The 25,629-nt window shown below is 35.7% G+C and overlaps 1 protein-coding gene across 2 annotated transcripts; it reads left to right on the forward strand.

Moving 5' to 3' along the window:
• The first annotated feature begins 183 nt into the window (after positions 1-183).
• Positions 184-23,747, forward strand: LOC120775046 (lysophosphatidylcholine acyltransferase). 2 transcript variants are annotated; one of them, XM_040105021.1, is made up of 11 exons: positions 184-288; positions 1,908-2,803; positions 16,958-17,103; positions 17,172-17,389; positions 17,459-17,726; positions 19,206-19,343; positions 19,444-19,569; positions 20,597-20,750; positions 20,814-20,915; positions 23,407-23,545; positions 23,613-23,747. In XM_040105021.1, exons 2-11 carry the CDS (start codon positions 2,588-2,590, stop codon positions 23,714-23,716), a joined length of 1,611 nt encoding a protein of 536 aa, XP_039960955.1. In that variant the 5' UTR covers positions 184-288; positions 1,908-2,587; the 3' UTR covers positions 23,717-23,747. The 2 variants fall into 2 exon arrangements, with proteins under 2 accessions (XP_039960955.1, XP_039960956.1); XM_040105022.1 differs by lacking the exon at positions 184-288 and adding an exon at positions 1,768-1,782.
• Positions 23,748-25,629: the final 1,882 nt, after the last annotated feature.

The raw sequence follows: 25,629 nt of genomic DNA on the forward strand, positions 1-25,629 counted from the left end.
ATAATGCTAAATAAATCATAAAATTATTCCTAAATTATAAAACTTAAATACTAAAATTAATAACTCGTCGGCAAATAATATTTATTAATTTTTGACTTGAATTTTTTTAAAATCAATTATGTAATATGGCAACGCACAAATTTCCAAATTTTTAAGAAGGAAGAAGCGCAAGAGGTAAAGGAAAAGATTGGCACATTTGTAGAATGTCGCAAATTGTGTTTGATTTTAAAGAATGCAAAAAAAATCTCAGAGCATAATTTAATCATATTCAAGAGATTAAACAATTTGGTGAGTTCCGTGGATATTACTAATTTAACTTAAACTTTTCCAAAAACTCCATTCGCCTTAAAGATAAAGCTTTTAAGTACTGTTCTTTTTGTGGAAGAAAGTTGGGGTATTTTGGCGACACTGCGGCTACAATGGCGGTAGGGAGTTTGGTTCTTTTCTCTTAATTTGCGAAAATTGAATTTAAGGTGTATGAAAGAAGTGATTTATATAATTGTAAGACAGTTTGTTAAAGACATATGGTAAATATTCAAATAAATTTACCGCATTTGTCCAATCAGTTTGAAAATGGGTTTCTGATTATCGGTGCAGATATTGTGCTTTCTCTGCAATTATGAACCTTATTCACATGTGCTTTACTTTTGGAAAATTTAATTTGTATGTAAATGTAAACATTAAATATTTATGTCATTACCATGGAATTTACTCGTAGCTCACCTGATGGCCAGCTTTATTGTATAATTGATTATACCATAATAATCTGTTTACGTCTCTCGCTATATATCGCTCATTTGCTGCAACGTCGTCATAACTCAAAAAACGTGATTTTTGAGTTAAGGATGCAGAATTGTTCGTTATATCATACTTCATGTTGAGTGAAAAATTCATATGAATACCTCTTATATGCTCCGCTTGAGAAGAGAATATGATTCCTGTCTTCCGTGTAAGGTTGGAGTCAGTTGAAAACTTTTAACGCGTTTTCTGGCAAATCGATTTTTTTGACTTATGCCGGTCTTGCAGCAAATGAGCGATATGTAGTTCCCAATCAGATATCATAATTCATTCCAGCACTGAGGTGACTGAACAGCACCTGTCGGCTAATTCTTAAGTCATATATTTTATTTGCAAATAATCGATGCTATTTTATGAGACACAAAAAGCTTATAACGATGTACATATGTACTAACATGTGTGGACGCTAATCCAACTTGTGAGTTTAAATAAATAATAGGTAAACTTTATTTTGGCCCTATAAATATCTTGTAGATAGTACAATCTGCCTTTGTAGGACAACTTGAGTTATTTGCTCGCAATAAATGAGTAAAAACATATGATTTTTTCATTTATTCTCTGTCGTTTTTTTGTAAGCTTATCAGTTTTACTACATCTGTCTTTATTTTGAAAATATATCAAATTTTTTAGGTTAGTATGTATGCACTTAGGTCCAAGTAATGTCATATTGTTGAAGATTGTATAATTATTCGAGATTCACACCCATGACGTAATTTTGCCGTTTTAAAGATATGTGTATACCCTCTTATGCCCTCTTATGGTATAAAAAATGCACATGTGAAGGGTATTATAGCTTCAGTGTAGCCGAAGCTAGCTTTGTTTCTAATATTCGTTTATTTTCATAATTATATAAAAACGTCTTGGATGTTTTTGTAATTGAAAATATTTTCTAAATTGTTTATAACTATGAAATTAAACCAAGATACTAAATTTTATAACATCCATAGTAAAATTTGACATGGGTGGAACCTTTTGAACAGAATGGTGTGTTTTAGGATTAAAAAAGTTATTAATATTATTAATATCTACCAAAACTCTACTATCTTAGTTGTTTGTACCTATTTACTTATTTTTACTTTTCAAATTGATAACTCTTCTTTAAATTTCAGACGCTGTTTGCATGAAAAAGTTGCTCCTCACATACATGAACAAATAATCGCGCTGGCACCGAAAACCACAAAACAAATTAAAAGCGGTACGAATCAACGCCAGAGTAAATGTTTGTATCAACCGACGGAGTAAACGGTCCGATATAGTAGACCAACTGAGGAGCATTCAGTAAGCGCGAAATTTGTGAGCAAGCATAGTCAGATCGAGTGCTTCACGCTCAATAGCTGAGCGCGCAAGCGCCATTCAGAAGTCAACATACTCAAAGCGTCGCTCACCAAGTGTAACATTGCTAGCAATAGTTGACACCAACGCAATTCAAAGTAATCAGTATCCAAGAGTCGGTTGGCGTGACGACGCCTTTGAATCACCATTCGCCAGCTTTGCTTAAAAAATAAGAGAAAGTAATTAACATTAGCGTGGAAGTGAATGCCGTAAAGAGACATGTGCTGACGCGTCGCAAAAAATTAACACAAAACAGATAACAAAGATATTGAGAAAAACAAAAACCATTTCTAATTGAAATCTTCTGCAAACTAATTTATTCGGTTATCGGTCTAGTCAGTGTGTATATGCTATACTAGCATAAACTAATTAAGGGACAGGAAACATTGTTCCGGTCAGAAAAAGAATAAAGTAAAGTAAAATAATATCCCACCACCAGTGACCCCACCACAAGAGTATGACAACATCAGCATTTAAAAGTAAGCGTAATAACGCGGCATCCAACGATGCCGAAGCCGATGGTCACATTTCCAATGATGTGAATAGCACAGATTTAAATCACACAATGGAAAAAACAGATTCTGAGGAAGATGCTTGGTCATCAACCGGATACAATTACATAAATCCATTTGTTCATCGTTTACAAATCGAGAATAACATCGATTTAGCAAAGGTGAGTACGTTTTAATAATGTTAATTATTATTGGTAGATGTTTTATGATAATGTTTTTGTTGTAAATGTGGTGCATATACATACATATGTATGTATGTAAGTTGCATGTTAAAAAAATAAGTGAGTGATCGAATTTGTTTTGTTTGTTTTTCCAGAAGTTGTTTGTAATTTATTGCAAAATTCATCAAAGTTGTCGTTAGAAAGTGAAAATATTAAAGTCCAGTCGTTGATTAATTGACTCCTAAGCATTGTTTTGAAATGTTCTGTGGTATATGTGTATGCAAATTTCTATATATTGTAATGCCGTAAAAACACAGTGACTAACATAAAAGTTTATTCAGAACGTATAATTAAGTAATGATAACATATGTAGGTATTTTCGAACTGTGGGTAGAAAAAACCCCACCTGCTACTAGGTTTGTTTGGAAAATAACCGTATGCGGCTTTTTAAATTGAGATTTCCACCATTATTCTCCTATTCCAAACTCGCTAACTTCATGTAAATAGGGTGAGAGATGTTAAAGTTACAGTCATTTCAATAAAAAAATAGTGTCCAGTTATTCAATTTTTTTAAAAAGAGCATATATAAAATTTTGTGTTAAACTTACAAAAAAAAAAAATGGTTTATGCCATGTTAATAAAATTCAGACCAAAAAATACAATGAGCTGTTGATGAGACAACGGATTTCTCTGATTGTATCCAAAGAGTCTCAAATAGCTGCAATTCGACTTTCGAATCCGCATGATAAGGTTTTATTTTTCAAAAGGCGGTTATACAATATGTTCTATTTAACTTATGTTCGAAAGAAGTGATTGCATAACGAAAATTCATTATTTGATTATTTTCTTTAAATCTTGAGTTTCCTCGAGAAATATTTCCTCTCTTATCTTCATATTTCGAAATCAACGAAGCTTGAGTTTCTTGGAGAAACATTTCCGATTTTATCTTCATATTTCGAAATCAAGAAAGCCTGAGTTTCCTGATTAAAAATTTCCTCTCTTATCTTCATATTTCGAAATCAACGAAACCTTACAAATTTTCATCACTGGTTGGTATTTACATACATATATTTAGTAGACAAATTTATTCTAGAGATTCAAAAGTTCACCAGTGACATTATCATTGACATCATTAACTCGCACTCGGACTTTAATGCGAGTGTAAACATATATTCCGACTTCGTCATACTTCCACATGACGTATCTGTCATGGCCTCGCTGGCAACTAATGAGTGAGTGCTTAACACAAATTTGCACTAATGTATTTAAATTAGATATAGCATCATCAGATCATACGATTTGTCGTTTTCTGCTTCATTTTGTTTTCACTCTCGTTTTTCGTTCTTGTTTATTTATTTATATTTTTTTTTTTTGGAGCAAAACTAGTAACATCTGGTAAGCTCGCTAAAGCACGTAAATCCCGATTGATAGCTAAACAGTGCATGCAATTTAGCTAAACAAACGGTTTAAGTGTTCGACCACCTAATGTGAGACCACTTGGTGCGTCTGTTGTCTCATGAATACGATACATGTGCTAATAATATACTCTGCTATTTTTTCACTCAGTTCACTAAAATGATGGCATCAGTAGTTATCAGTGTTTATCAATTGGAAGGGTCTACTTTATTGTCTACCTCATTAAATTACTTGCTTCATACTGCTTATTTCTTTTTGAAGTTTGTTTCCCAACAATTTTGGGAAATGCAGCAGAGTTGACGGTCCTTGACCGGATGAAAATCCGTTCTGACTTGTTAGACTTGGCTATCGGTGTTCCATTTTTTGATCAAAGAGCGATTTTACTATTTATTTTATAATCACTATCGAGAAATACACGGAAATAGGTCTCTAACTCGGAGTTTACCTATTATTTTGCTTTAAGATGTTTAAGTATTCGCTGAGACTCATGATGATTTTCGTTGCTATTTTTGGTCGATTGGGAGCACTGCTGAAATTTCTGAGAGAATTTGTGGAACTTCTAATATCCATCGGTCGTTAAAAGTCTGCTTAGAACCATTAGAATCCGATGTATGTTATGCACATTATGACAAAAAAGTAACGGGTAATTGTAAACAAAACAAACCAAACAAAACTCGTCAGATATAATACACTTATGCCAACGATTTTTCCAATCCTCGAAACACTTCATAAGCGCTTTTGGGATGGAGCCAGCTCCTTCAGCGAATTTCGTTTTATCTTTTATTATTATTTGTTCCACGGATCGGCAATTTCAGTTAGGGGAACAAGAAAAAATCACATTGTACTCATTGCGTTTTTGGCTTCAAATTCGGTCACAATCGTGGTTCGATGCGATGGTGCATTATCATCGTGCAAAATCTATGAATTGTTCTTCCACAATTTCGCCCATTTCGATAGATATTCTCACGCAAACGCCTCAATACGGCCAAATAGAACTGCATATTGGCCGTCTGTCTCTCCGCAACAAGTTCATGATGCACCAAACCACGCATATCGAAAGAGCAATGAGCATCATCTTGATTTTTTAGCGGCTTTGGCGTGGTTTAGTTTTTTTTTTTTTGGTGTCGGCTCGGGGTTTCCCTCCATTCCGATAATTGTTGACTTGTTTGCATGTCAAACTCATAAATCCATATCTCATCGGCAGTTATAATGCTCTCTATGAATGTGGGGTCGGAATTCTCACGATCAAGCATATCCAAAGAGACCTGTTGACAGCAATCTTTTTGAATTTCAGCTTTATCGGGCCGAGCCGAGGAAGAATGGGTTTAATACCCAAAATATCCACCGAATTACTCGAACGGACTCTTGCCATCTCTCCAACATTAGCCTGACGATACCTTCACTTTTTAATATTTTCATCAGTTGAAGTCGGAGGTCGTCCAGAACGAGGCATGTCTTCAACGATCTCTCGATCGTCTTTGAAGACTTTGTACCACACGTAGACTTGTGTTTTTAATAAAACTGAAACAATTTCCCGGTCAGAATGCTTGTTAGTTGTTACTGGAAAATGTTTTGTTCACTTTCCTTAGAAATAATGTCTAAGACTATCTTATTACGAAGGTATCTGTAAGCTCTGTTCAAGATGAGGCTATTAGAGGACCCCCAGCCAGGCTGATCCAAGGCACAGGTCGCATCACACTTTGATGTAACCTGTTTTGTACCCCCAATCATAGTAAACTTCCATTTTGAATGCTACGCTATTGAGAAGCAACGAACAGCTAAATATAAAGTCGGGTCTTAACTAAATAAATTCCGACTGCAACAGGGAAAAACTGTTAACATCCCGTCCACCCTGCCATAGGAGTAATACTGTGGAATCTATTATATTTTTTTTTTTTGTGTTTTACTTTTTGACTTCAGAACCCTCACTGAAAGCTTTGTGCCATTCCAACTTTTGTGCTTGTTGTGCTTCTGATAAAGCAGACTACCCAGAGGATACTTGATCTACGACCGGAAATCGTGAGCTGCTTGAGCCATACGTAAAAGAATCGTTTCTGGCCATTCCCAAATGAATGACCCGCAGAGAACTTTCCTCACTGGCGTGATATTCTAAACATGACTCCATTCTTCCGGTGTCTACGCCAATAAAGAAGAAGAATATATTATGAAATCTATTGCTTTATTTTGGTACCCACCTCGGAGTTACATATATTCATATAAACACCTTTATCTTGTACTTTTGGGTTTGAAAATAAAAAATCGTTTAAATTGTAATCGCCAAAAATACAAAACAACTTGATCTCTTCAGACATTCAAGTCCAAGACCGCAAAAAAAAAGAAATGTCGGTCATTGAAATGAAATGAAAAGGGCGTTAAATTATTATGAAATTTGCTTTTACGTATTTGACCCAAATTTCTTGCATTAAGTATGCAAATATCCACCTACGACTCATGCACTTGACTGCATTCAGCGTCTCAGCCACCGTTGTTGCAATGTTAAAGTCCGATTACGCTGCCCTTCGAGGATTCACCGATTACCATACCGATAGGCGGTATTCTGCATTTAATTTGCGCTTGTTTATTGAGTTCAAATTTTTTTATTTTTTTTTTTTGTTTAAAATTGTCTCTGTTTTTTGTCTTTCACTGCTGTTTTCAATGTCGACATTTATTGTGCAAATACATACATATCTACACGTGTGTACGCCGGCTGGCCGAGGCGCAAAGAAAAATTTGCACACACATGTTTATGTACATATATTTATATAGTCTGATGATATATTCTTAAAAATAAAACAAGACTCCTGTATGTATTTACTGCGCCACGAGCTAAACCACCAAACATGTATGTACATATATGTATGTATGTACGAGTATATGTACGTCTACATATAGTAGATATGCTCATATCTATAGGATTTACTTTTGATAGTTGATTTTTTTTCCACATCTTATTTTTAAAAACATTTTTTTAGGATGCATAAGTACATAAATATATATATACTTGTATATGCTATACATACATACAGTGTTCGGCAAAAAAATAAGAACAGTCTCACATGTCGCCGAGATCACGAGCTTTAATTTCAGGTATCAAATAGTCGATTATCGTGGCGCGTTAACGGTCGATTCCACCGGCCCATAAACCACACAACCGCTGTTTTTTCTGGATGAAATGGCAGCTCTTGAATCTCTTTAGAATGCTATTCGTCCCAAAAACGGCAAGTTGCTGCAAACAACGCCGAATCGACTCACCACGTTCTTCGTGTACACTCACCACGTTCTTCGTGTACACTCACAGCTAGGGTTGCTATTTTTTTCACTGCGTGCTGAACGTGGTCTATTCGGTCAAATACTTTCCAGTAATAATGGTGTTGCGAATAGTACGCTTAGTAGGCCGATTATGTTTTTACATTCACATATGCGTATACCTGCTTCGGGAGTGGGAGACGGAGCAACCCATCGTACAATACGTTCCACAACAATGTGTCAAGCACACAACCTTGTGGGACTCCGCTCGTTGCCGCATATGGTTTTGGCCCGTTATTTGTATCATACAGTAACAGCCGGTCAGACAGGTAGCTGAATATAATCTTAACCAAGAAATCCGGGGTTTCGTTACGTTCTAGTGCACTTATGATATGGAGCCAGTGGTTGATCTCTGTTAGCGGAATCCGTATTGGTTGTCAGACAGACCTTTAAACAATTCAGCAAAAGGTCTCGAATTGTGCTTAATGTCAATCTTTAGAGCCTTATTTGGAATACCATTCACGCCTGGTGCTGTGGCATTGCCAAATCTTTTCGCCGTTTCTACTACGCCCACATCAGTGACGATAGTGTCTTCCGTTTCAACAGGTTCTTGCGCTCGAGCCGTTCGATTCTTTAGGGGCTGTGCGAGGAATAGAGTTTCCACAACGATTTTCTGGGCACAATGGTGCTTGTCCTTTGCCACCTCCGATTTTCGCCATTACCAGCTTGCAAGCATCACCCCATGGGTTTTCATCACTTTTTCCGCAAAGTTTTTTAAAGCAGCAGGATTTACTTTTTTTAATACCTTTTCTAAGATCGTCTTCTTTTAAAGCATTCGCTTAATTGCGTATACTCTGCGAATCCCTGCCTCCTTTGACACCTTCTCCTCGCTTTGTGGCATTCCTTTCGATCTCTTCATTCCACCAGTAAACATGCATTTTTCTTCCTACTCATAGAAGCCTCACATGCTTTACTAACGTGCATCACTAGGATCTCCGCCTGCCGATCTATGTCTTCCGCAAATGTTAGATTACCATCTAAAGAGTTTAAAGAGTTCGACGTCCAGGATTTCTATTTCCATCCTTTTCTTTGTACAGTCTTAGAGGGCATACTCCTTCGGTTGTGCACTGAGTGTTCGATTTCAAACATAATAGCATGAAGGTTACTGTGTGTATATAGTTCGCACCCCTGCTAACTTGTTGTCCGCGCCAGAGAACTGCTAGCGCAGGTTATATCGATAACGAAGCCCCGACCGTTCTTCTCGAATGTATTCTGATTTCCAATGTTCAATAACGCCATGTCTAACGACGAGAATGCCTTTAGTAGAGCACGCCTATTTGTACAGATGCTACCCCACTCCATCGCCCATGCATTGAAATCGCCTGCGATCATATCTCTCGTAGTAGATAAAATTTCTCTGACCAGTTCGTCCTTTTGTCAAAATCAATCTGCGGTATATTTGGCGGTATGGGACAGCTATAGAAGTTAATCCCAAAAAATTTGCTCGGGTGTAAAAAGATTGCCCTAGTAGCGGTTTGTTCTGAAACGGTTTTCCCCCCACATGCTCATATGGCAGCTTTGTTCGTGTTGTCGGGATCCATGTAGCGTCGCTTATATATTTATATTGTTCGCTGATAGTAGCTACATCGACCTCTTTCTCGTAAACCTTCTGCTTAAGATGATCTTGTGCAGCCTCACAGTGATTCAGGTTGAGTTGCATGACTTTAATTTTTTTTGTACTTTTACAGGCCTTGGTGTTTTCCCAGCTCTTTTTCTTACATGACTACCACAAAAAAGTTTTCCATACAGGGATTTCATTTTCAAACTTAATTTACATTGGTTTGATAAAAATTAAGGATATAATAATATAATAGTAAAATAATACAAGTAAGGAAGGGCTAAGTTCGGTGTCACCGAACATTTTATACTCTCGCATGATAAAGTGATAATCGAGATTTCATTATCCGTCATTTTAATTTAAAATTAATTAGATTAGTAGTTCCTGAGATATGGTTTTTGGTCCATAAGTGGGCGACGCCACGCCCATTTTCAATTTAAAAAAAAAAGCCTGGGTGCAGCTTCCTTCTGCCACTTTTTCCGTAAAATTGAGTGTTTCTGACGTTTTTTGTTAGTCCGTTAACGCACTTTTAGTGATTTTCAACATAACCTTTGCATGTGAGGTGGGCGTGGTTATTAACCGATTTCTTCCATTTTTGAACTGTATATGGAAATGCCTGAGGGAAACGACTCTATAGAGTTTGGTTGACATAGCTATAGTAGTTTCCGAGATATGTACAAAAAACTTAGTAAGGGGCGGGGCCACGCCCATTTTTCCAAAAAAATTACGTCCAAATATGCCCCTCCCTAATGCGATCCTTTGTGCCAAATTTCACTTTAATATCTTTATTTATGGCTTAGTTATGACACTTTATAAGTTTTCGGTTTCCGCCATTTTGTGGGCGTGGCAGCGGGCCGATTTTTCCCATCTTCGAATTAACCTTCTTATGGAGCCAAGAAATACGTGTACCAAGTTTCATCATTATATCTCAATTTTTACTCCAGTTACAGCTTGCACGGACGGACAGACAGACATCCGGATTTCGACTCTACTCGTCACCCTGATCACTTTGGTATATATAACCCTATATCTGACTCTTTTAGTTTTAGGACTTACAAACAACCGTTATGTGAACAAAACTATAGTACTCTCCTTAGCAACTTTGTTGGGAGAGGATAAAAAAATCAGTGTAAAAATATGAGCTCTTAAATGGTAAGCTGAACCATATCGGAAGTGGACAAAAAAATTAAAAAATTTCAAACAATTTATAAATATGTTTAAAACAGAAGATTCGATTTCGTGAATATGCAATATTTAGTGGAATAAATTTTCTTTTTCGGCACAGCATCTTTTTGGCATTGAATCCACTAGGACCGCACAGGTAGTCAAATGATACCAAACTTCTTGGATATTTCTCCACAATTCTTCCTTGTTGTTTTCGACCTGACGCTGCTAATCTTTACAAGTTCTTCATAAGTTCTCTATTTCGGATTTGAATGAGCCGTTGTATATTTGGGGTGTCTTGTTTACACTTTAGAGGCGTCTAACATTCTGTAAAAAGGAGCTTAACCGTATCATTGAGTATGCGGACATAAATAAATCTGTTCCACCTTTCTTTTATTTAATTCAAAGGTCCCTCGCCCTACCAGGAGACCCGTCCCCATATCATAATGTTTCTACATCCGTGCTTAAAAGTTTTCGCAGTTTTGCGGTAAAATGCTGAATTTTTCGAACATCATATTCAACATTTACTGTCACATCACTAAATTAACCTTGATTTCGTCTGTCCATAATACGTAATATTATTTTTTTTTACATTATTTGAGCCATTCCATGCGAGATGAGTTCTAGCGAACACGATCAGACAGATTCGGTGTCCCTGTGTGTGTGTGAGCTGTTTTCCAATAAAGCTTATTTTGAGTCAGACATCTCCGAATTCATCGAACACAAATTTAAACTCTTGTTTAGTCCCTAATTGCGGCGGCTGTCTTGAGTTGATCTCGTAACAATACATTTCTTATAAAATGTGTTTTTGCGAGGCCGACTCCCCATGTAATTTTAATTTTTATTGCTTTTCTCCATTAAGATCAATATATACGTTTGCATACGTTTGAACCAATTTTCGGGGTAGCAAAAGACCCCGTATGAAGTTATTTCAGTCTTCGGCGGTTGGTTTTCCTGATTTTTAGAAAAACTTATGGCAAGCTAATCGTTGTGTACCACTCAGAATTTACTGTTCTGCATTGTTCTAGTGGTATGGTTGCGATATTTAGAATTTTTTTTAAAGAAACGACAACCACTTATAGCCACATACAGTCAACTGCTGTTTACTTTCGGGCTCATATGCGTAAATCCTTTATTCATCACCTAATAGGTGACATAGGGCTATTTGGGCTTGACTGGCGGTTGTTTGTAACACCAAAAATTAATATGCATATATAAATGATCATGACAAAACGAGTTTAAATCAGAGCGACTATTTACCTGTCCGTCCGTCTTCACCCTGCGGGTAGGGGGGACCCCCTTGGGTTCGGGGGGGAAACCGAATATACCCGTGGTAAGGCATGCCTGTCGTAAGAGGCGACTAATATCCTGGCTACCAGTCCAGAGCCGTATGGAAGCTCAACTGGTAGTAGCTTTGGCTACGAGGTCTGACCGGAGACTTAATTCTGGTACCACGGGGAGCAGTAGCCCTTGGAGGTAACTCCAATCTGCTCATTGGGTTTGGCCCTTTGTGGAGATTCGTGGTGGTTGCGGTTAAAACCCAAATGCGGGAAGAACTGACCTTGTCAGTTGAGTGTGAAGTTGCATTGCAACCGGGTGCCGGACCCAAAGCAGTTAGTGTGTCCATGCCACACTGCCAATTGGTACTGAAAATGCTTAGCATTCTCAGAGCGCTGATCAACGCGTTATTTTGATCCGCTGTGCTTTTGAGCGCCGTGGAGTGAGTCTGTCGACAGCAGGATCACACGTAAAACCACAACGGACTCTGACCGTCCGTCTGTCTGCGCAAGCTGTAGCTTGAGTAAAAATTGGGATATCTTGATGAAAATTGCTATGTGTGTTCCTTAGTAAAAAAAAGTTCGTAGTTTGGCGTAATCTGACCACTGCTACGCCCACAAAACGTCATTAAACGTATAAAGTACCATTACTAAGCACTCAATGAAGATACGAAATAGCATATTTTTCTAATAACAGTGTATCTTTATGCCTATAATGGATAAATTTGGGTGAAAACTTGACTTTAGAACCTATGTAACTAATATCAGAAATTTCGACCAACCGGCTGACTTTACTATATATAGATTGTTGATGGTATGTGAGGTACATTTTGCCTCTTCTTTACTGGCGTAGACACCGCTTACGCGGTTATAGGCGGGTAACATTAGTGTGTCAGTCGTTTCTTCTTTTCGCAATTGAGATTCCGGGCGAAGCCAGGTCATTCTCCACCTTGTCTTTCCAACGGAGTGGAGATCTTTTCCTTCCTCTGCTTCCCCCGGCGGGTACTGTGCCGAATACTTTCAGAGCATGGAGTGTTTTCGTCCATTGATTCACTTTAAAATCCGTTAGCTTCAGATGTTAACATGAAAACATCCAACGTCTTGTTTCGCTTAGCTTGTTCTTTTTGTTACAATTGCGGGACTTTTTTTATTTAAAAAGCGTTTTCGGTCAGTCATAATCTTAGTAGTGTGTGAAAGACGTGTTTGGAAAATTAAAATTATCTGAAAATTTTTGTGAAAAATTAAAAATAACGGTGAGATGAAATTATTTAATTGAAGTTTTTGGTTTAATGTTAAAATTTTACTGTTCTTCAATTAGCAATGTCGAAAAAAAAGAATTGTATGCCCTAGAAGTGCGTCCTGATAAAAAAATTGCTTTCTGAGCGCAAAACTTATGTCGAAGTCGAAAATATTATTGGTTGCTCACTCACAATGGTACTTCACGCTGTCATGAATGAACCAAGTAATAAAAAACGTGGAACGAAGCCAGCAATGTCAGTGAGAAAAGTCAATTCCATAACCAGATACTCAATGCAGTTTTCTTTTGCGGCTGCTACAGAGATAAAAGATGCCTTTAATGTAACTGCGAGCATTTAAACTGTACGCCGGCGGTTACGCGATCACGACCTGAGTGCCCACATTCCAAAAGTGCCGTTTGTCTACAATGGCATGTTGGAAAAAGACTTCGAAGGTGCTAAAAGGTGGTTTGATGAAAGGAATGTCAAGGTAATGGAATGGCCGCCACAATCCCCTGACATTAATCCAATTGAAAATTTGTGGACTGATGTCAAGGAGTCGGTAGCGCAACTATGAAGAACGCATGGGAGTCTTCTCCATCGAAAGATGTCAAAAACTTGTTGACTTAGTGTCACGACGTTGTGCTGCAATACTAAAGAATAAAGGTCATGCAACTAAATACTAATTTTATAAAACGACAATATTCAGTTTGAAAAAAAAAATATGAAAAAATATTTTACTACTTTTTTGGCGAAATTTCGGATTTAATTTGACCGCCGAAATTCCTCATAATTTTTTGATATATTTATAATTCATTGAAATTAGTTAAGCAATGATTGTTCTTCTTATTAATATGTAGGGCCTTTATCGTACAAAAAATTTTTTTCATAAAGGGAATATCGCATGCTTTTTTTAAAGTTCAACGCCTTCGATATAAATAATTATTAGCACAGTTTTGTGGTAATTATTTCATTTTATTTATATTACTTTAGTTTTTTAGTATTTTTTCCGTTAACTGCAACTATGTATTATAATTTTATTTACATATACATATGTACGTGTGCATGTGTTTCTTATCGATGAGTAATTTTTCTGTTTCAGAAATTGAGCAATTTGGTTTGCAATCAATGGAATAATATTTATGTATGTAATTTTCCATGAAAAAAATTATACAATTATTTACCGTTGTAAACTTGTATATATGTATATACATATGTACAGGTATGTATGTGTTAAAAAATTGTTTTGCATGAATGATTGTCATTTCTTTAAATTATTTACGAACGTAGATATGTACATACGTGTAGAATAGCTATTTATACGTATATTGTTTAATTTATTTAAAAAAAATGCGAAATACACCCACCCACCACATTGACGAACTCATTTTGTTATTTACAAATTTCTTAAATCTTTTGAATATGCTTAAGTTAGTTGGGTTGGTGTATTAAATCTCTTCATAAATTATCAAGGCATCAAAACTGACGCCATCCAAAAATGGATGGTGATGAAAGTTCATCAAAATACTGGTTGTCTTAGTGGGAATAATGACGAGCGTCCCTGGTCATAATTCTGTAGTTGTCGTTTGAGATTCTCTTTGGTGGTAAAGAAGCGTGTCTGTAAAACTTATTACAAGGACCTTGCTCCGTGCACATAACAGGTCAAGTGCTCGGCCTACCATAATAAATCAGATTATTTTGGCAATATTTTTATACCCTGAAGAGGGTATATTAAGTTTGTCACGATGTTTGTAACACCCAGAAAGAAGCGTCGGAGACCCTATAAAGTATATATATATAAATGATCAGTATGTTGAGCTGAGTCGATTTAACCATGTCCGTCTGTCTGTCTGTCCGTCTTTATATATACGAACTAGTCCCTCAGTTTTTAAGATATCGTTTTGAAATTTTGCAATCATTTTCTCTTCAAGAAGCTGCTCATTTGTCGGAACGGCCGATATCGGACCACTATAACATATAGCTGCCATATAAACTGAACGATCGGAATCAAGTTCTTGTATGGAAAACTTTCACATTTGACAATGTATCTTCACCAAATTTAGTATAGATTATTTTCTAAGGTAACAATGTAATCTCCGAAAAAATTGTTCAGATCGGATTACTATAGCATATAGCTTCCATACGATTAGTGCTTTGCTTCAAAATATGCCTTAGTTTCAGCGATCTCCCACTCATTCGACGAAAATTTCTTCCTAGCGAGCATTTTTTTGAAATCTGAGAACAGGAAATAGTCGTTGTGGCCAGATCTAGAAAATATGAGAATACGGTGGATGCCGAAGCAATTCGAAGCCCAAATCATGGATTTGTGCCATTGTTTTCTCTGACGATAGGCCATTGTCTTGGTGGCACAGCATTTTATTTTTCTTAAAATGTGACCATTTTTCGGTGATTTTGTTCTTCAAACTGTCCAATGACGCTACCTAAAAATCGTTGTTGATGGTTCCTGCCAGACGACTCTTGCGTTTTTCACACTTTGGAGCGGGCGCATCGTGTGCAGTCCACTCGGATGACTGTCGATTGAACTTCAGAGTGAAATGATGAAGCCATGTTTCATTCATTGTCACATACCTGCGCAAAATATAAGGTTTTTTATGCTGGTAAATCTTCAAACACTGCTCCGAATCATCAAATCGTAGTTGTCTTTGATCAAAAGTGAGCTCTCGCGGCACCAACTTAGCACAGAGCTTTGTCATACTCGAATATTCGTGAATAATATGATTACATGATATTTTTAGAGTGCTTGCTATCTCGTACAACTTCACTTAACGGTCATCCAAAATTATTTTGTGAACTTTTTTTTAATGTTTTCGTCGGTAACAACCTCTTTTGGGCTTCCATTGCAGTCACCTTCTTCTGTGCTTATTTCCCTACGTTTAAACTTAGCACACTAATCCTTGATGGCTGATTTTTCTGTGTCAGTGTCCGGAACCTCGTCACCAAGTCATGTTTTTGCTGCAACCGTATTTTTCCTTTCAAAGCAATATTTTCAGCACGCGAAATTCCTCCTTATCCATTTTTTCGCAATAAGAAAAGTTGCTTTAAATGGCATAATTCACAAACTAACAATCCGACAGCTGTCAAATTTATGCATGCGAAGTTTGAAGGTTAGGGCTACCTTAAAATCATATGTATTTAATTTTAGTAACGCCATATACATATGTATGTGTCAGGTCGGGGTCTTGTCAATTGATCTGTTATGTATGTACATAAATCTGTCTGTATTGTTGCAGGATTGACCTTCTTCAAAACGTTCGACAAAAATAGTTAATGGATTTTGTTGTAGGCCAGGAGTTATTGCCTTTTTATATTGCTAGGTACTTTAGTAGTTGTTTCACATTATATCTTAGCTCAAGTGCTGTGTAAAGGTTAGGAGTAATAACAGCCTTAAGGGTCTTCACCACTGAGAAATGTAGAGATATAACGATATGACTCCGCCTTTGTTGATAGTTTCCTCTCTTCTCTGCCGATACCACAACAGTCGGGTCTACGTAATCGGAAGGGATTTTTATCCGACCAAGGAACGTCAACTCGGTACATTTTTGCCTCTACAAAAAAAAAACAGTTTCCTCTGGTTACAGTAGTGAGATCTTTTTTCCACACTTCGGTAATATTAACACTGATCCTAAGGCAAGTTGAGACCCTCAGTAATTTTCCCCTTTTTTGAAAGCTTCTTTTCGAAGCATACAAGGAAAGCTGGCTTGCCTTGCTCAGCCTATTCTGGCTGAGGAGCCTATTTTGAAGGCGATAATAAAGATTTATATTAAAATATGTGAAAATATAGTTTTATTTTGTTAGTCCGGGTCCAATTTGATCAGATGGTATAACTTTCTCTAGCAGGGTTGCTCTTCTCCGACAATTTTCTCTCTTTCGACAATTTGTGTGCCTAATTTAAATTTTGATTTAGTCCAAGAGCTTTTGTCTTTTGAGCACCTCCGTGGGTTCGAAGTGCTTAAGTAAAAAGTAAACAAAAAAATTATCTTATCGTTGTCGAGTGTTCTAGGAATCACCCAATCAATCTAAAATTATTGCAACCAATGTTTTGCTTCTGCGCTAAGCTGCATTCTTTCGAACAACTGATTGTAAATCATTAAGTGTATTTTAGATTCAAGCAAAATGTGGGTGTTTACCAAGTTTATTTATATTTTGTTTACAAAATTTCTATTGTTTTCGTTTGCAGATTTACGTGCTAACAGTGCTTTTAATGCCGATTCGCGTGTTCGGCTGTCTTCTCTCACTTCTATCCGCATGGATGTTCGCCTGCATCGGCCTGTACGGCCTCACACTCGACGATTTAAAGGCGAGACCTATAACCGGCTGGCGAAGGTAAACATATGGAAAACACTAAATTTCAAATCTTTATTGCACGTTTTTACGTATTTGCCACATTTCAGGCAGTTTCAACGAATCACCTCCGGTGCAATGCGTACACTCTTCGCTGCCGGAACATTTCATCATGTCAAATTGACTGGCGAACGTGCGTCACCGAAGCAAGCACCCATCATGGTGGTGGCGCCGCACTCTTCCTATGTCGATTCGATCATTGTGGTAGCAACTGGTCCACCATCGATTGTGGCGAAGCGTGAGACCTCCGATATACCACTGTTGGGCAGTAAGTTCGCCACACCACTAAAAATTATGGATTTTTTCTTGACGAAATACTTTTTTTTTCATTCCAAAGAAATCATCAATTTCGCGCAACCCATTTATGTGCAACGCGAGGATCCGAATTCTCGGCAGAACACCATACGTGAGATTGTAGAGCGTGCACGCTCTGAAGAGGAGTGGCCACAAGTTGTTATTTTTTCGGAGGGCACGTGTACCAATCGCAAGGCCTTGATTAAATTTAAGCCTGGTGCTTTCTATCCAGGTGTACCTGTCCAACCAGTATTGCTCAAGTACCCTAACAAATATGATTCATTCACGTGGACTTGGGACGGCCCAGGCGTGTAAGTATGCTCAAAATAATTTAACCCGCTTTAAATTTCATATTTTTTCATCGTTGTATTTAAATTTTTAAACCATGAATCGGGTACATTAATTTTGCCAGGAAGTTAGTAACACCCAGAAGGCAATATCCGAGACCCTGTAAAATATATATTATTTATTATTTGAGGTGTCTTAAGAATTTAAATCTGCCACTCTGATAATTTTTATGGCCAAAAGAAAACGTCGGAGACTCTATGAAGAATGTATATATCTAAATAAATGATCAGCATGGCGAGCTGATGTCCGTATGTTTGTACGAACTAGCCCTTCAGTTTTTGCGATATCGGTTTGAAATTTTGTTCGCGTCCTTTTCTCTTCAAGAAGCTGCTCATATGTCGGATCTGTCCATATCGGACCATTATGACATATAACTGCCATACAAACTGCAACATCAAAACCAAGTCCTTGTATGAGAAACTTGTTTATTTGCGCAGATATCTTTACGAAATTTGGCATGGATCATTATCCTTAACAAGGGCATAATATCCGAACAAATTGTTCAGATCGGACAACTATAGCATATAGCTGTCATACAAACAGAAGGACCAAATTAAGTTTTGTATAGAAAATTTTTAATTTGTCCAGATGTCTTCACGAAATTTGGCATGGATCACTTTCCGAAGCAAGGGCATAATATCCGAACAAATTGTTCAGATCGAACTACTATAGCTTATAGTTGCCACACAAACAGAAGTATAAAAATTAAGTTTTGTATAGAAAAATTTTTAATTTGACCAGATATTTTCACGAAAATTGGCACGAATTATTAGCCTAGGTAACGATATAATCTCTGAAGAAATCATGCAAATCAGACCACTGTATCATATAGCTACCATACAAACTGACCGATAAAAATCAAGTTTTTATTGGAAAACTTTGTCATTTGACGAGATATCTTCTCGAAATTTGGCATGAGTTATTGTCCCAGGCAACGGTGCAATCTCCGTAGAAATTGTTCAGTTCGAGTCACTGTAGCATATAGCTGCCATACAAATTGACCAATCAAAACCAAGTTCTTACAAGAAAATCGAAGTTAAGTTATTTTTTTGTTATATTTGGTGAAACTGACATAAAAATGTTAATTAACTAATTATTTTTTTAGACTTAAATTTGATTAAATTGAGTTAGTGCATTCGTCAGTCTAATCGATTATAAAGAGTTTTCCTCCAACAACGGCCTTATATAAATGTTTTAGTCGAAAATGGTTCAAGAAACACAGAGAGTTTATGGAGGTGGTTTTTCATCATACGTCGAACCACAGAGTTTATTTCTAAGTTTAAAAATCTTCTCATAGAAATACTTCCCTCTCTTTGAAAAGCGTTTAAAGTTACAGAATCCTCAATATGTCGAATAATTAGATTAAAATTTAACCCTTTAATTCCCTATCTGGATATCCAATATATATCTAATATTCTCAATTGATTTTATTTGCTCTTTAGTCTGAAACTGCTTTGGATGACAATGGCGCAATTCTATAGTCGTTGTGAAATCGAATTTTTACCCGTATACACACCGTCAGAGGAGGAAAAGGCTGATGCAAATTTATATGCGAAAAATGTGCGAGATGTTATGGCCAAGTAAGTGTGAGATCCGAGTTAACATACATTTACTTATTTTCGCACATTTTGAATTTGCATTAATTTGTTCACTTTTTTCATCATTCTTTCTACCTATCAGAGCGCTTGGTGTGCCAACGTCAGAATACTCTTTCGAAGATGTGATTACAATGAGTCGTGCCAAAGATATGCGAGTGCCCTTCCCTGGCGATATTATCGAAATTGAACGAGTGCTTTACAATTTGGGGTAAGTTTGAGTAGTTGCATGACGTATACTTTGTTGATTCTCAATACAAAATGCAAAAAAGCTTTTTATCACATAATAATCAATTTTATTTCTGTGACAATTTTTAAAAGTAGCTTCAGTCAGTAGGGTAATCTGACCTGTTTTTTTGACATTTTTTTTGTCATAGAAATTTTTATTCTACAACAGAACTTTTTTCACATATCATGAGGTATGTATATCGTGGAGTATATAAACAATTTTTTTTGGAATTTTTTGATGACATCTGTCGGAGAAATGGCTGGCGGACACGACTTCTCATGTTTAGATCATCTGAAACACAAAAAAACCCAATTTATTCTTAAAAAGTATGTGAATGGTTATCGTTCTTACTACAATCATGAAAAAATGTTAATAAATAAAAAAGTAATTAACTTTTTTTTTTTTAATGTTTTTTACATAAATTTTGTCATAACATTGTCAATAAATTATAAAAAAAATTGTGAATCTAGTAGGGACGATAGCCAGGCGTTTTGTGAATATTAAAAAAAAAAATAAGCAAATCGGTTGAGTGGTTCGACCGGAATCATGTCCGCCAGTTTGAAAAAGTGTGTTTTGAGAAACGCATTTAAAGTTTGAGGTGTGCACTCCGAGCGCACCGAACGTCGAGCGGTATTATTATTTTTGGGCCTTTTTCGAAACCTTCCAATAGTAAAGTGGGGTTCTACATTAATTCTAAGGGTATAAGGGAACAGAAAATGCAAAAAAAAAAAAATAAAATTTTGAAAAAAGATTACCCTACTGACCCCTTAAGTCGAATAAAGCTAAAATAGATACTTCGATTTCAAGTTATCATCTTTCATAACCTATATTTCTTTTATGAAATTCTGTAGTTCGGATACTAACTTTTTTAAATTAAAATTATAATAATTTAATTATTTTTAACTCAGCTTATTTTAACTTATGCTACTTTAATTTGTATTTTAATATTTATGTTAACATTTTTTTTACCAATCGCTTATTTTGCTTTATCCCAATTTCCATTTTGCAGTTTTCTCCCAGATTCCGTGCGTGATCAAGAATTAGTTGCTGACTTTCTTAGCATAAACAATACTGACCGTTTAGACATATTCACCTTTGCTGAATTGCTGCGGATCGACCCCAAAAATTCGCAATTACTCCAGCTTTTTGCATTACTAGATCATGTAAGATTTGTAAATACCGTTTTTTTAGATATCCTGTTTCATTCGCTCTTATTCCTTTTGCAGCATCACAGGTATACAGTCAATTTGAAGAGTTTTCTTTTATGCTCACAGTTTTGTAAACTAAAGAACGAAGAGATTATCGTGTTTCTGCGCGCCATAGCTACTGTAAGTGAAAAACCTTTTATTTTTTATTTTATTTTATTATATTTTTATTGACACCTCATTCTGTCTACATTTCTAATCATTAAAACAATTTGAAGATTAAAATTGAAAAAAAAAAAATATTAAAAAATTGTAAAAAAAATTAAACCCCGACTCAGATAGGGGTTTGTAATAGAAAATTTAATATTCGTATTTCGGTAAAGTTTTTTAATCAACGCTTGTATGTTTATATTTATTTCCCGTTAATTTAGCTTTTGATCTCAATTTTCATACGTATTTGTGCATTTCGGGATGAACGTATGAAATCCATAGTGAAAGTCTCTTTTACTAAATTTAGTTTGTAGTTTTTGTTATGTGGTGTGTACATTTGCAAATATGTTTCAGAATTGCAGATAACTTTGTGTAAACTTCAATTGAACGGTATTCATGGAAGTATAATTAGTGTGTATTCCTTCTCGGTAATAATTCTGTAATACAATGAGTGAGCAGTAACAAATTTATAAAGTTGTATGTTTTACAATCTCTTTTTATTCCATCTAGATTATTTTTATGAAAAATTACTTAATTTATGTCAGATGTGTGTTCGATTCGCAACTCTCTAACTTTTGCTGAGCTGATAACAGCTTGCTTACGGAGTTTTTGAAAGCACATTTTCGATTCATATATATTTTTAATAGAGACCTGTTATGAATTAATACAATTTAATTTATGCGAATATGAAAAGAAAACATATTGTTCCAATACTGCCTGCAAACTGTTGCCCTTAACTAATTTGAACTATTTAGGCCTATATACTTGTAATTGCTATAAATATATACATATGTATAGTTAAAATCGCTTTATTACAATCAATGATATATTATAGTAATACATTCGAAGAATTGTATGGAGAATGTTTGCGAAAAATATTATACATATATTAAAAAATGTGACTATTGCCATTATTCGAACATATCTAAGAAAAAAATAGTTTTTCGTTGTATATACGTCACAAAACTCGTAATTTTGTCAATTTTGCTCCAATCAACTTGAATAATATTCTCGTTTTTCTCGATTTTGTGCTTACAATTCATGAAAGTATTGTGTTCGAAGTAAATACGGAGAAAATGTCAAAAACATATTTATCAATTAAACGGCTGTTATGAGCTTTTCTTTTATAATTTGCGAGTTGATAATCTTATTTTAACGATCAGCAATAATCTGCTTTTGGACGATTCCATTAACCTTTATACCTTTACTATTACATATATTTACTATTGCGGATAGCGTAACTTGATACTCATATTTGCTTTTAGAATCTTAAAATTTGTCAGCATATTGTGGGCAATTTCTTTATAATTTTGTGCTTTATGATTAACTAGAAAAAATTCGGCTGTCAACATTAAATATTTTCAAGCTTCACAGAGCATATCTTTCAATCTTTCATGAACTAACGTATTTGAGGAAATTTTCTACTAATGTAGAAACTTGGTTTTCAATAAATCGATTGTCAAAAATATTCAGTTATCATTGAGCGGTAGCGATTCCCATTCACAGTAACGTGGTGGTCTTGGTTATCACGGAAAAAATACGGCTCAGTGACGTCGCCAGCCCTTAAACCGCACAATTTTTTCAATGGTGACTCATGTAGTACGTGTGGATTACCTGACCAATAACGCAAATTTTGCTTATTGACGAAGCCATTCAGCCAGAAACGAGCCTCATCGCTGAAGATGATTTTTTGATGAAAATCCGGATCATTTTCGAGTTGTTGCTCAGCCCAATTCACGGACATCCGACGATTCTGGTGGTCAAGTGGCTTCAGTTCTTGCATTAATTTGATCTTGTAAGGATGCAGGCCAAGACATTTTCGTAAAATTCGCCACAATGACGTCACACAGATGTCCGACGCTTGAAAACAACGTGTGAGAGACTAATTTGAAAAACAAATTTAAAAACCTTAACACCCTTTCTGTGCAATTTTCCATACACTTCTTATAAGACACGGATGGCCTTCAGTGTCCTTTGCTCACCAGTGCCACTTCTTAAATAATGAACGCTCTAATTCCCATAACTTCCTAAATTAATTTTAATTGTATACCGTTAGAATTGCATTTGTCAAAACTTTTACCTATTCTTTCAATTCCTACGATTTCTTCAGATATATGACATTTTTTTAAGTTTTGAATGTACCGCGTTTAAACATAACTTAAGACTAGATCGGAGTAATTACGAATCATGAATATAACTAACATGGCTCCGTTGCCTTCCAATCTTTCTAACTACCCCATGTGGGAGTAATACTACACTAAACACTGCATTCATATTACCACATTTACATTCACCACACGATAGAGAATTTACAAATATGATCGTGGTTTATTGATGGACTAGGCGTTGAATCTCGTAAAAAAACATATCTCATTACTAACTCATACGCTTTATTTGGAGTTATAAAAGAATGTTGGGTGTTAGCCCCTGTGTTTGATGCATAATATTAATTTATAACCCTCAGCTGTACACGGAGTCAACGCAACGTATTACACGTCAAAGCTTCGCACGCATACTGCGGCACACGGGCAAAATGACGCCGGAAAAGTGCGATGCATTATTCTTTGCCATCGATAGCACGAACAAAGGCTGCATTTCATTTGGTGAGTTTGCATTTTTTACCATTATAATTATTTATTAATTATATATATATTCCTTTTCATATAAAAGATGAGTTCGAACGCTATACCAAGGATCATCCGCAGTACAAATTCCTTTATAAGAAGCAGGAGCACTTAAGGCGGACACAAGCGGGCGGAAATGTAAAAAAGTAAATTTAGAAAAAGTGAAATCAATATAAAAAAGTAAAAGCAAAGAAACGCTTGTGTGTGGATGTGTATGTATGTCTGCTGTCAAGAATACTGCAATTTCAAATTATAATGAATTTAAGTATTAAAACCAAAAACAACAGACGTATGTCAAGTTAAAGCAAGAATTGTATTAATTTCATAAATATTATTTAAAGAAAGCCCCTTAAAACGTCAGCTTAACAAAGTTAAAAGTAAAATATTTTCTATAATTGTAAAAACAAACGTATAATTTGAGCAAATAAGAAGCGAAAAATGCAAATTTGATATATTAAATGAAAAAACACAAGTGTATTTTTTAACCAACCAAAGCTTAGAGAGACAATCCAAAGTTGACGTATTTTTATAAACTCAAAAATTTGATGATGCATAAAGAGAGATCGCGGTTTAGAGTTATATCCACTTGCAAGTCAGAAAAATACGTTTTATTGAAGTTTTTTTTTGTCTTTGTGAAAAGGCATTTTATTTAATAATTAAATAAAATAATGCATATTTAGAGATTTTTATGTACTTTAATACAGGGTTTGTCCGGAAAGTAATGGGATTGATTTTGTTCCGCCGCGACTGTACTTCGGTGTGTGCGGAAAACGACTAACGGTCCCGAGACAAAGTGGAAATCAACGAGTGGCACACGCCAGCGTCTCCTCGCCCAAAAAAGGGAAGATTGAGCAAATGCAAAGTGAAAATGATTCTCATTGTCTTTGTTGACATCAGAGGCGTCGTCCACCATGAATTTGTTCCTCCTGGGAAAACCGTCAACGCCAAGTTTTACGTGAAAATCCTCAAGAGACTCAAACGAAGGATTAATTGGGTCCGACAAAACATCGCAGCCGATTGGAAGTTGCACCACGACAACGCCCCGACGACTTTTTCCTCTCCTTGCCTGAAAAGGCCGTTGAAAGTCAAGCATTTTGAGACGACAGAGGGGATCCAAGCAGCATGCACCTCTGCTCTCAAGACTATTCCGGAGAATACCTTCCGAGACGCCTTCAATGCTGGGAAGTCGCGCTGGCAGCGCTGTATTGACGCAGAAGGAGTTTATATTGAAAGTTTATAAAGAATTGTTACGTTTGGTAAACATTTTTTTAAAGTCGACTCAGACCTATTACTTTCCGGACAAATCCTGTATATCTTCGATTTCCCGGACTAACCTAAAATCGGATAACATTTCCAAATATATGTAAATTCAATATAAATTAGCAAAAAATATATTTCTATACATTCACAAGTGGATAAAACCTCTTAAACCGGAGTATACTTGCGTTCAGCATATTTTTGTCACACATGAAACACATGATGACGGACATATGCAAATTAAGTAACTAAAATTTAAGTAAAATTGTCATCCCTACTTGGCTCAATGTGCGCTCCAGTCCTTCAATTTATATTTACAGTAAAAAAATCTCATTTTGCTGCTACTTTCATTATTTATATTAACTAAAGTTGAAATCAGCGTTTATGGTAGAAAGCGTAAAAACGTTGAAAGAAGATGGCATATTAGTTCAATATTGAGTACGTTTACATTTAATGCCAATATAAGTATACAAATAGATCTATATGACTTTTAGTAATGTAGGCGTAATGTGTAGTTTGCCAAAGTTATTATGTAGTATACAATTATATCTATATATTATATACACTTGTGTATGCAAGTAAGCCGAAAGTGAAGTATATTATTTATGAATTAATAATATATACATATTTATTTGTATATATTATATATATATATAGAAATACCTGAGGTATACATTCAAGCACTTAAGAATACTAATAGTTTTAGTAACCTACACGATACTTATGTCTTACGTATAATGGTATAATGTATGTATGTATGTACAAGTATGCAAAAACTGCACATCGCCTGCACGTTATTAAGTTTA

This window comes from Bactrocera tryoni, chromosome 4, assembly GCF_016617805.1.
Source record: "Bactrocera tryoni isolate S06 chromosome 4, CSIRO_BtryS06_freeze2, whole genome shotgun sequence".
NCBI classification, from domain to species: Eukaryota; Metazoa; Arthropoda; class Insecta; order Diptera; family Tephritidae; genus Bactrocera; species Bactrocera tryoni.

Coding starts and splice junctions, on each gene's coding strand:
- LOC120775046 (XM_040105021.1), top strand. CDS start 2,588: ATGACAACATCAGCATTTAAAAGTAAGCGTAATAACGCGGCATCCAAC. Junction 20,751..20,813: donor TTTTTGCATTACTAGATCAT/GTAAGATTTGTA, acceptor TTCCTTTTGCAG/CATCACAGGTATACAGTCAA. Junction 23,546..23,612: donor CAAAGGCTGCATTTCATTTG/GTGAGTTTGCAT, acceptor TTCATATAAAAG/ATGAGTTCGAACGCTATACC.